The sequence below is a fragment of the Myxocyprinus asiaticus genome, chromosome 47 (assembly GCF_019703515.2).
Source record: "Myxocyprinus asiaticus isolate MX2 ecotype Aquarium Trade chromosome 47, UBuf_Myxa_2, whole genome shotgun sequence".
Lineage (NCBI taxonomy): Eukaryota > Metazoa > Chordata > Actinopteri > Cypriniformes > Catostomidae > Myxocyprinus > Myxocyprinus asiaticus.
The window spans coordinates 21,242,801-21,255,088 of NC_059390.1; the positions used below are offsets into that span (position 1 = coordinate 21,242,801).

A 12,288-nucleotide genomic window follows, 5' to 3' on the forward strand; every position below is an offset into this window, starting at 1 on the left:
TGTCATTTGTTTTTGTTTTTCTGCAGTACATTTCACGTAATGCTGCCAATATAGAATGATATGCCGATAAAGAACTCTCGTTTTTGTGTTCCTCATCTCTAGTTTAATAATTTAGATCAACATCAATGCTGATTAAAAACATGGATAAATGAGCATTGTTGAAAGCAACTTTGTGGAAATGAACATAGCCGCATTGATTAGACTGGACGGCGTATTACGTAAGAGTTGTTTCGGCTCATGAAACTCACCAGTGTTTGGCTGGATGGTTGCTCAATTAACCCAAAGTAACAAAACACAAATAATGTTGTAAACAAATCCACAGTTTGGACTCAGTATGGGTTTACTTTGGAAAAGTGTGGGGGACAAAAATAACTTTTTTAAAGAGTGCGGGGGACGTCCCCCCCATGTCCCCCTGGCTATTATGCTCTTGTACCTAGCACACTCCCCTAGACTACTGCTCTCTGTGCGGGCAAAGAGAGACTCAGAGGACTGGAGTATCTGTTCGGTTACTTGTTAGAGAGAGAGAGAGAGGAGGGGAAAGAAAAGAGGAGGTGGGACTCAAAAGGAGAGGAGTGTAATAGGAAACCAGTCCACCCATCTCTCTCTCTCTCTTTCCCTCTCTCACTTTATTCACTTCGGCTCTCTCTCTCAGTCTTCTCAAGCTCCCTCTCTCTTCCCTGTCCTGCAGTCAGCTGGTTGGAATAACACCTCTCTTCACACTCGCTGAAGTCAATGCTGTTTTTCACTCTTACTGTAAGACTACAGTACTGACCCACTCTGTCAGGACATATACTCGTCTGGGAGGACAGTACAGCAGGGAAGCCTAAGAAGGTGAGTCCAGCCCGGGGCAGATGGGCTCCTGTGTGGGCAGAAGGGGGCAGATTTGTGAGGGGGATCTCCAGGCTCGGGCTAACAGGTGCAGACTTCCACTGGAGACAGGGCAGGAAATCATAAGACCTACTGTAATACATGCGTCAGCCTCTGACAGAAGTGTCTATATTAAAAAGTACATTTTTTAAATGGACACTAAAATATTCCAGATCTTTGTTGATAGATTACTATACAAAATTTCAAAAGACATTATGAGCAAGGTTTTTATTGTGTGATTATATGACAACTAGATTTCTTGGATATGACCAAAACCATATAACATTATAAAACTTAGAGGTCTTATGCTTTTGAACAAATCAAATTTCTACATAATGTAATTTTACTTTTATTCATATTATGAATTATTAGGCATGCAGTAAATGTAATTTTTTTTATGGATACTAATGTACAGTATATTTGTTTTACCTGATGATAAAGGTAAAATAGCTTAATTTTTAATAACATTCCTGTCTATTTTTTAGATCCGTTAATATTTTTGTTGCTAGATAGTTATGCCTGTTTGAAGAATTCATACGTTGTAAAAAGTGGTAACCTGCAATTGTTACCTTACGAAGCTATTTCCACTTGATTTAACCTTTAAAATGAGTTTTGGTAGTGTAAATGAATGTACTCAAATTGATTGAGACATGTTAAATATTATTTTTGACTTTACAGTAATGAAACCAGTTTGTTTAGACTAATTTCTTGAGCTTTTGAAAAAATAGAATATATATATATATATATATATATATATATATATATATATATATATATATATATATATATATATATACATACCGATCAGCCACAACATTAAAACCACCTGCATAATATTGTGTAGGTCCCCCTTGTGTAGGCCAAAACAGTGCCAACCTGCATCTCATAGCATTCTGAGATGATATTCTTCTCACCACAATTGTACAGAGTGGTTATCTGAGTTACCGTAGGCTTTGTCAGTTCTAACCAGTCTGGCCATTCTCTGTTGACCTCTCTCATCAACAAGGCGTTTCTGTCCACAGAACTGCCGCTCATTGGATGTTTTTTGTTTTTGGCACCATTCAGAGTAAATTCTAGAGACTGTTGTGTGTGAAAATCCCAGGAGATCAGCAGTTACAGAAATACTCAAACCAGCCCATCTGGCACAAACAATCATCCATGCGATTATCTAATCAGCCAATCGTGTGGCAGCAGTGCAGTGCATAAAATCATGCAGATTTGATTGCATGATTGTTGGTGCCAGATGGGCTGGTTTGAGTATTTCAGTAACTGCTGATCTCCTGGGATATATATATATATATATATACCGGTAGTGTGTGTGTATATATATAACAAAAGTTTTATATATCAAAAGTTTTGAAACAGTTACTCATTCTTTATTAGAATTGTTTTTCACATTTTAGAATAATAGAAAAGTCATTAAAACTATGGAATAACATAAATGGAACTATGGGAATTTTGTTGTGACTAAACAAAATCCAAAATAAATCAAAACTGTGTTATATTTTAGCATCTTCAAAGTAGTCACCCTTTACTTAGAATTTGCAGACATGTACTCTTGACATTTTCTCAATCAACTTCTTGAGGTATCACCCTGGGATGCTTTTTAAACAGTATTGAAGGAGTTCCCATCTGTGCTGGGCACTTATTGGCTGCTTTTCTTTATTGTTTGGTCCAAGTCATCAATTTCAAAAACTTTTTTTTTTCATTACATTTTAGTTTTATAATGAAATAAAATTAATATGGTGGCACAATTATATTTTTGTCTACAAAACTCATTTCAAACATTTAAGCATACACCTTCAGATCAAAAGATTTTTAAGATCATGTGAAATATTTCAGTCAAGTGTTTCAAAACTTTTGACCGGTAGTGTAGCTCTGGAGAAAAGCACTGATTGTGAATGAGACTTGGGAGTTTAAGACAGAGATATTATTTTATAACTCTACCCTAAAGATAGTCTCTTGTATTTGGTCCAGTGTAAAATGTAATATTAAAAAGGTCTTTTATTTTTGTCACATCGTGGTAATTTGTGCTCGCCTGGCATTGTGCATGTGCGTGCACAAGCTGGTGACTGACAGGGTGTGGTATGGTGACTACTGGAACAGGCATTTTTTGTAAAAAAAAAGCACAAAAATTCCAGAATAAGCGTCCAGAATGCTATTCACTTTGTGTCACTTTAGTACCACACATGGAATGAATATAACTGTCTGCTTTAAAATGTCTGATTGAAGTTCATTGTGTAGTTTAAAACAAATCTATCTTAGATGAGCCAGTTCTTAGTTGGAGTCACCTGTTATATTTCAAGTGAGCGTCAATTATTGCTTTTGACTGACACTTCCATAAAGAGGAAGATGGAAAATTCATTTAGCAGATAGCCATGACATACACAAGGCGATAAGCTTGAAGATCATAATCTTCGTAATTCTATTGTCATATATGTCAGATATAGTATAAATGTGCTTTATGACAGATTGGATATTTGAGTTCTTCAGATGACACACTGATTCAGCTTTATCTTTTGGTAAATAAAAAAAAAGAGTCATTCAGAAAGTAGGTGATGTCAGAATTTCTCAAAAATATGGGGAATCTGGAATTCTCTTAGAGGAAATCTCAAAAACATATTAAATAGTTTAGTCAGAGTTCTAACAGATGGCATTAGAATATCTGCTACCTGTATAAAGAGGACACATATGTGAAATCTATTACACTTACACAGTATAGTATCATAAAGCGTATTGTTCCGACTCTAAATTGTGATTGGATGAGCCATTTTTAAAGCCATTGTCAAATAGTGGATATACGCACACCTGTGATCCCATATCAGTTGATTTCTATATTAATGCACCAAGTTGCTATGTTGCTTGGCAACCGTAAACAGCCTGCAATTAGGCTAGTAATGAACTATAATGCTTGGTGGAAGAATTGTTAATTGTAATTATTATTATTAAAAAAGATAACTATTAATTCAAGATCAGTGTTTAGGCACTCTGCTTTACATGGTTAGGTTTATATTTATGGAAGCTTGTCATCAGATCAGCCTTGTATTCACCAAATCACTTAACTAACGATGCCTTGTGTCTTATTAAAAGGTTGTGATTTTAAAAGCTTTGAACACAATCAGCTCACTGCACACTCAGTGCCAGCTCTGTGATGGATCTATGATGGCCTGATGATGACTTTAGCAGCTGTATGAATGTCTGGCCAGTCCAGGCCAGCACTAGAGATCAGTTATCATCCATCTTAACTGCTGGACTCCCTGCCAAAGACATTTCAGCTGGCTGCAGATTATCATATGTTCGGACACATGTACATACATATAAACACTTGTAAACATGTACTAACTTTTACAGAACAATGTGAGCACTCTAAAACACGTTCTCTCTACCCTGTTACAAACATTCAGGCAAATACACTTATAAACACTAAGGTCTGAAACACCCTATGCAAGTCTACAAACTGAGACGCGAATGTTTGACCATATCGTTGCAAGTGCAAGGTCCTGCTGTACATACGGTGCATAATTGGTCCAAAAGTCTGAGAACAATAATGAAAATGCTTCTTTTTTGCATTTTTATAATTTTATGTAATTTATTAATTAAAAAATATTTTATCGGGCATAACAATTTGAGTGTGGACTCCACAAGTATGTGTAAAACCTGTTGATCCATGTTATCCCAGCATGATCTGAGAACATTCAGAGACCTTCTTGTGTGATTCAACAGAAGCAAATGTCCTTATACAAAATAGTTAACATGGTCAATGTCACAAATTTCCTTATTTGAGTCATGACCTAAAATACTATAGAATCTTAAATATTCTGTTTATTTCCAGGTTTAAATTGGATTTTGACTCCAATCCCACTGTACCTAACATGCATTCTTGCATTATTGTGGCAGTAACAAACCTAAGTACTCAAGGGGGCGATACAGTTACCTTCAAGTGTCTGTGCCGCTAAATACCAAATTAGTTATTATTCAGGTAGCTATAAGCATTTCAACAGTTAACAAACTTTATCTAACTTGCTCAGCAAGATTTTCCGTAAAGGTGCACTCAGTAATTTTTTTCCCTATTAAAAAAAGTTATTTTGAAACATATGTATGAAATTATGAGCACTCACATGAGTTGAGGACTCTAGTCATATCAGTAACCTTATAAAAGCTGTTTTATTCTGCATGGGGAAGGGGCACCCTCATGGGGCAGCCATGTTAGGATCACATGACCAGCTGAATACTACTTGCTTAATCTCAGTAACTGTCTTGTTATTGGACACTTTCACTCTTGGATTAAATTAATCATGACTGATTGTGAATAGTGAATTTATACAATGGCATCTGTAACTGAAAACTATTGATTTTGAATGATGCTGCATCCACACGACCAGGTGTCACTGTAAGTCCAAGTTGACTCCAGCAAAAAGTTACTGAGTGCACCTTTAAACTATTGCTCTGTCAATTAGCTGTTGAAGAAGACAGTTTGCATTAATGTCTGCTCTAGCACCCTTTGTGGCAATGCTGAAAATGTAATGCAAGCATTTCAACTGACACAGTTAAAAACGCAAAAACACTTGAAATTGTGCTGGACAAACTAGATGCATTTGCGTTCACCTATTTTCATAGACTGGGACCAGAATGATACTTTTACCCAACTTTACACAAGTATGTTAACATAGACGCGAGCACTGGCCAATGCATTGGTTAAACATACTTAGTGCGCATTCTTGCACTACTGTGGTGGTAACAAACCCCAGTACTCAGTGAGCTGATAAAGTTAAATTCAAAAGTCTGAATCATTAAACTGGATGCTTTGACAAGGCGCGTTGCCTGTACCGCTGGAGTTGTGCTGACTGCCCCCTACTGCCACAGATTCACAAATGCATCAAGGTGGTACATTAAGCTTGAATTGCTCTGATGTTTGGAGCATTCTTTACTGGGTCAGGACATGATTAATTGTGTTTTAATTAATCTTTTCATTTTTTTCATATAATTTTCATTTAAAAAAAGAAATCATATAATTAAATACACTGAAGTAAAGCATTAAATAGATAGCCCTGAATTCAGTTAACTTTCTCAACAAGATTCCGTTGCTATGCTATGACAGTAGTTGACCCAACCCGATCTCATGAAAATTCGTAAATAATTTACGAGTTGGCTATTTCGTATGTTCTTGCATGATGTTGTTTGCATAAACTCATATGACTTCATCCCGTGCAAATTCCCGGATGTCTAGTACGGAAGTAAGCACGCTTTCCGTGCACGAGGCATTAAGGACATATTTATTCATCTTATGCCCTTACCCAAACCCCTTATCTACACTTAACCAATCAGTAGAGTGTGTAAACATGATAGGATGCTGTTGTGTGTGACAGAAGCAAGTAATTGTTACGTATTAGATGGAAACGATGTCCAGCGACATCATTGACTGTATTGAAAGTCGTAGGAATTCAAACGAGTGCAGTCGCACGATATCATACGAATTAGCCAAATTTAGAAAAGTCGTACAAATCCTGCCGATTTCGCCGTGAGATTGTGTTGAATTGACCGTGAAAGTGGAGAATTCATACTATTGTCCGCTATAGCACCCCTTGTGGCAATGCTGAGAATGCAATGCATACTTGCGTTGTGTTTTGAATTGCGGTATGACACATTTTTGAACGCAAAGACACACAAAATCAAGCTTCTGCATTCATGAACTTGCATAGAATCTATTTCGGACCTAACTTGGAACAACAATGTCAGGGGTGTTTTCTGGTATTTGTATATCTCTGCTTAGTGTGAACACACCCTATGCAGCCCCTCCATGCCTCATGGAGTCAAACATTCTCTGTAAAGGTCTTCTACAATACTTCTATTAATCTTCACATGATTTATGATTAAGACATGAGCAGAGAGACTGCTATTTTTACACATGCACCGTCACTTTGTTCTTTATCTTTCTACGCTCTCTGTCCCAAAAAAACCCCAAACATATTATTAATATATAATTATGTCCTGCATGTATTGTTGTTTTCCAAGAGTGTCCTGGTTACAGAATGCTCTCTCTCCTCACTGGAGCATGGAACAAGAGTTCTTCCACAGGAAATCAAACTTGTCTGCATGTATTATTGACCTTCTGTCCCTTAATAGAATAGAGAGGAGAGAAAGACAGGAGAGAGCCCATTTATTCTTTTTTTTTTTTAGAAGTAAAAGCATCCATTTCTTTGAACACGTTAACAGGTGCCCCTACCCTATTTCTATTACATGTTACAAGACTTCCTTTTGTAAAGGTAATTAATGACTCAAGCTAGACATGGGCCATTGTATATAGAGCTTTGGGTCAATCATGTGGCACTTTCTCAGAGACATACAGGAAGTCTTCAAGGAAAAATGCATTCAAGGAATGCAGATTATGACTGTTTTGATATAAGAGTTCAAATATATATTTTAACCTGCCTACTTTTGAAATAGTGTTGATTTTACATGATATCATACATTTTTTCTCAGTTGCTCAAATGTGCAAAATGGAGTCATACTTTTAAACTCTTGATCTTGGGTAGGATTTAAACTTTTAAAAAAATTAATCAATAAAACACAATAAAAATACAAGTTGAATATTAGTATTAATTATTAGTATAAATAATTATTAGTATAAGTATAAATATTAATAAAAAATATGTTTAAAGGAGTGATTTGGGTTCAATATATGTTAAGCTTTATTGATAATATCTGTGATATGCTGTTGATTTCCATCAGATAATAATTTTCGACTTGTACCTCAGCTTGTGAAAACAAACCAAAATTGCAATAATGCACTTATAATGGAAGTCTATGGGGCAAGTACACCAGAGTGATTAAAAGCACAAATGTGAAGCTTGTATTTTTTTTAAAAGCACTGATTATGAATTCTTCCATACAAAAATGAAAGTTTAAAAAAAAAAAAAAAGAAAATAAATGTAATTCCTGTGGATAGAGTTTGCTCCATATAAACAGCACTTTGCGAGTAGTTAGCCTATGTCATGACCTTTTCTCGTATACTTGTAAGTATCGCACTACCGACTTGAAAAATTTAATATTTGCACAGACAAGCTTAGTATATGATTTGCGTAATACCTTACAATAAGGTTCCATTTGTTAACATTGTTCATGCATTAAGTATCATGAACTAACAATGAACAATATATTTTTATAGGGTTTATTAATCTTTGTTAATGTTAGTGAATAAAAATACAATTGTTAGCTCATGTTAGTTCATAGTGCATTAACTAATGTCAACATATACAACTTTTGATTTTAAAAAATGTATTAGTATATGTTAAAATCAACATTAAAAAATATAAATAAATGCTGTAAAAATATTGTTTTTTGATAGTTCATGTTAACTAATGATGTTAACTAATGTAACAAGTGGAATTCTATTGTAAAGTGTAATTCTTTCTGTTAGTGTGATAATTCGTAATTGTTTTATTTTTTCCAAATTTTCTTTACAACATTAGTATGTTGTTTCCAGACTTTTTACAAACATATATTTCTGTGCTATACGATATAACAGTGGACATGAAGAAAATCTAGGAGTTTTCTTGGTAGATACCATTTTGTTCTCATCTCTGCAGGTGGGCTGGTGTGAGTGTCTCCTCAGCAGTCATGGGGAGATCAGGAGCGCTCTGGGTTTGGACGCCGGAGACGGTTGTGCAGTTGTTCCTTCCCCTCCTCTCTGTCACCTGCATCTATGGTCTTTTTCCACCACAGCCACGAGTCTTCCTGTCATTTCAAGGTAAGAATGTTTAATGTCATACTCCAGTCAAGGCATTTCCTTGTAGATGGGGTTTCTCACTTTAATTACAGGACTGCTTCCTCATGTTATGAAGACATAGCAAAGATGCAATTAACATTCACTTGTAGTGACATCATGTGCTCTTTCAGTGAGGTCACTTCCATTGCAAAAAACATTGATCTTCATCAAAGTGTTCATTATTACATCATTGTTAAGCTGTCATGAGTTCTGATTGTGCTACTTTAGATTTGGACTTGTTTCTGCTTATGTAAAAAAACAACAAAAAAACAGCACATACTGTACCTTACAGTAAATGATTGATTTGAGCCAATTTAATTCTTTATTTTCTGGTTCAGATTGAGCTGTGGCTCTAATATGATGCTGACATACACTAAATAACACAACATTTTGTTTAGATGAGATGAAATTTTGTCAGACGATAATGTCAAAGTAACTTTTAAAAGTATATAGATATAATTTTCTATGATTAATTTGAAATGAATCAGCTTTTACTCTAACAAATGGATGCTTTTTATTAATTGAATGGCAAAGAAAAGCTTTCACATTCATTAACATGTCAATTTAGATGACGGTTGAACAGTGTGGCCACTTTTTTGAAGACTCTCATATCAGGATTAATTCCTTTGTTGTAAAGGTACATCGAATTAAAACTTTCCAGTCAAGCCCTCTAATCTGTTAAATGTGATGAGAGGAGAAGTGGGTACTTTTAGTCGCATGTTCAGCTGTGATTTAGTAGAATACATTCAGGAATACTAGATAAATTACAAGTGCTGAATACATTTTGGAAAATATTTAGCATATGAGTCACATAAGACTGACACAATACCGATTTGGTTCCTGTTTTAATTCACATTGATTTTTTCCACAATGTTTCAGAACTGCAGATGTTGGCAGGTTTTAAAGGTCTGTAATGAAAACTCTGCATGTCGGGTTTGAAGTATTAAATAGTAGGGCTGGGCATTGATACAGATTTCCTAATTGAATTAGATTGTGATACACAAGCTCTCGATTCAATTCGATTCGATATCGATTTATATGGGTGTATTTCAATTATGTCCTTTTTGCTTACATATAAAAGAAATTATCTCCCAGCTAATGCTGTTAATTATACATGGGACCTTCTAACTTGGCACATTACAGAAATATTAATTTTACAAATTATATTTTGTTACTTTCTCATTAATTTGGTCACATTTTAGCTTTTTTAAATGAACAAATCCATGTGTTCAATCAATAAATATGATATTATATTGCATATTTTTTGTTTTGTTACATGTTTATTGTTTAATGGCATAATTTGTACTATTTACTGGCATTTTCATTTCTGTAAAGAGCGTCTGTAAATGAGCGCACATTAATGAAAAAGACTTGACCGGCTTTACCTCATATGTGCTATTCATGATTAGAATTAAAGGTTTCTTTTTTGTTGTTTTTGATCAACAACTGACTGTAAAGAACAGAAAGGGTATACATTATTCAATGACAAATGGGTTGCGTGGATCTCGTCTTTGGATACACATTACACGGAGCAACATTTATACTAAACACGCTGTGAAAGGATCTCACTGCTGAATATTCCACTGATATACTACACAATCACTGGTGAGTGAAATCTAAACATTTGCCAGCCAGTTGACAAATATATACAATTTTAGTTGCATAGCATGAAATTTAGTTGCAAATGTGAGTGATTTCCTCTCATTGTAGTAGAGAGCTGCACACAGAGTAAAAGATCGATCTTTGGATTTAAGAATAAATTTCGAGATCGTTCAAAGGAAAATTGGAAAGTATAAATAAATAGCTCCAACAGGGCAAAATTTCATCATTGTGACATTTTATAAATGAGTATGTTTACATCTTCAAAGTATTATATAAAGATATATTATTTACTTGAAACATAATCTTGGGTGGAGCTCAAGGTGCTAACTCAAGAATTACTGCATCTGTTTCAATTACTTTGATCATTATGACAGAAATGGCTGAGCTGGACTCAGATGTTGAGAGTGATCTGCTGTAGTAAACGTTTAATATAGTTGAGTTAGGACATGGGTGATGTGTCAGCACAGGGCACATAGAGGGTCACGGTGTAGGATACCAGTGGCTCGCCTTGCTGGGAAAACATGACTATTAAATAAGAAATTCCAGTTCTTGCTTAGACCCTCAGTATTTGTCATTCTCTGATTATGTTTCTTGTTCTTACTTTTTATGTCTGCATTCCAGTTCTCTTATTACTCTCAATCTGTGTTTTCCCCTTAATAAGTAATTTCATACTTTATTCTTCTCTTTACTTTCCCTTGTGCACTAATCTGTCTACAGAATGTCCCATGTCCTGAAAAGAAGCTTTGGGATGCTTTGGCATAAGTGACATAATTAAGGCTAATAGAGTCTGAGTGGAGTGAGCCAGTTTGGAAAAACACAGCTCAGTTCAGACTCACACCTCTCTGAAGAATGCCACATAACATGTTCTTTGAAATTCATATGGAAAATTCTGTCTTTCTTTAATGACCTTCATATCACTCCAAGCTGTTTGACTTTCTTCAGTGGAGCACAAAAGGAAACGTTTTGAAGAATGTTCACTCTACTCTTTCCTAAACAATGAAAGCATATAGTTACCAGGGGTTTTAAAGGAATAGTTCACCCAAAAATGAAAATTCTCTCATCATTTACTCACCCTCATGCCATCCCAGATGTGTATGACTTTCTGTCTTCTGCAGAACACAAATGAAGGTTTTTAGCCGAATATTTCAGCTCTGTTGGTCCATTCAGTGCGAGTAAAAGGTGCCAGAACTTTGAAGCTCCAAAAATCACATAAAGGCAGCATAAAAGTAATCCATACGACTCCAGTGGTTTCATCCATGTCTTCAGAAGTGATATGATAGGTGTGGTTGAGAAAAAGATCAATATTTAAGTCCTTTTTTACTATAAATTCTCCTCCCTGCCCAGTAGGTTGGGATATGCACGAAGAATGTAAATCGCCAAATACAAAAGAAGAATGTGAAAATGAAAGTGAAAGTGGAGATTTATAATAAAAAAGGACATAAAGATTGATTTGCCTTTAACCCACACCTATCATGTCGCTTCTGAAGACATGGATTTAACCACTGAAGTCATATGGATTACTTTTATGCTGATTTTGGAGCTTAAAATGTTTTGGTACCCATCCACTTGCATTTTATAAACCTACATAGCTGAGATATTCTAACAATCTTTGCTTGTGTTCTGCTGAAAAAAGAAAGTCATACACATCTAGGATGGCATGAGGGTGAGTACATAATGAGATAATTCTCCTTTTTGGGTGAACTATCCCTTTAAAGCTATAAAAAGAACAAAAAAGCACAATAAAAGTACTATTAAAGTAGCCCGAACAACTTGTGTGCTAAAAGTCTTCTAAAGACATACTATAGCTTTGTGTGAGAATGGTGCTTTGGTGCGATGCATTTTGACGTGTCAAGTATGAATATACTCAGGTGCTAATGAGATTTAAGAAATATGACAGTAGGGAAGATTTTTAGTGAGTAACGACATAAATTTCGTTCTGTTTCTCCCACATTTTTATTTTACGAGTTGTATGGACTACTTTTGTAACACTTTGATAGGGCTATTTTGTCCTTTTTTTAGCTGATAGTTTGTGGTCACTGTATGTTGTATAGTAG

At 35.2% G+C, this 12,288-nt stretch overlaps 1 protein-coding gene across 1 annotated transcript in view; it reads left to right on the top strand.

Annotated features, from left to right (window-relative positions):
* The first annotated feature begins 653 nt into the window (after nucleotides 1–653).
* The window catches only part of LOC127436813 (semaphorin-3C-like), a 74,755-nt gene continuing 63,120 nt past the window's right edge, over nucleotides 654–12,288 (top strand). Inside the window, exons 1-2 of the mRNA XM_051691215.1 lie at nucleotides 654–831; nucleotides 8,454–8,614. Of these exons, the coding sequence (XP_051547175.1) occupies nucleotides 8,485–8,614 (130 nt within the window). The 5' untranslated portion in view covers nucleotides 654–831; nucleotides 8,454–8,484. The remainder of the gene's footprint in view (nucleotides 832–8,453; nucleotides 8,615–12,288) is intronic.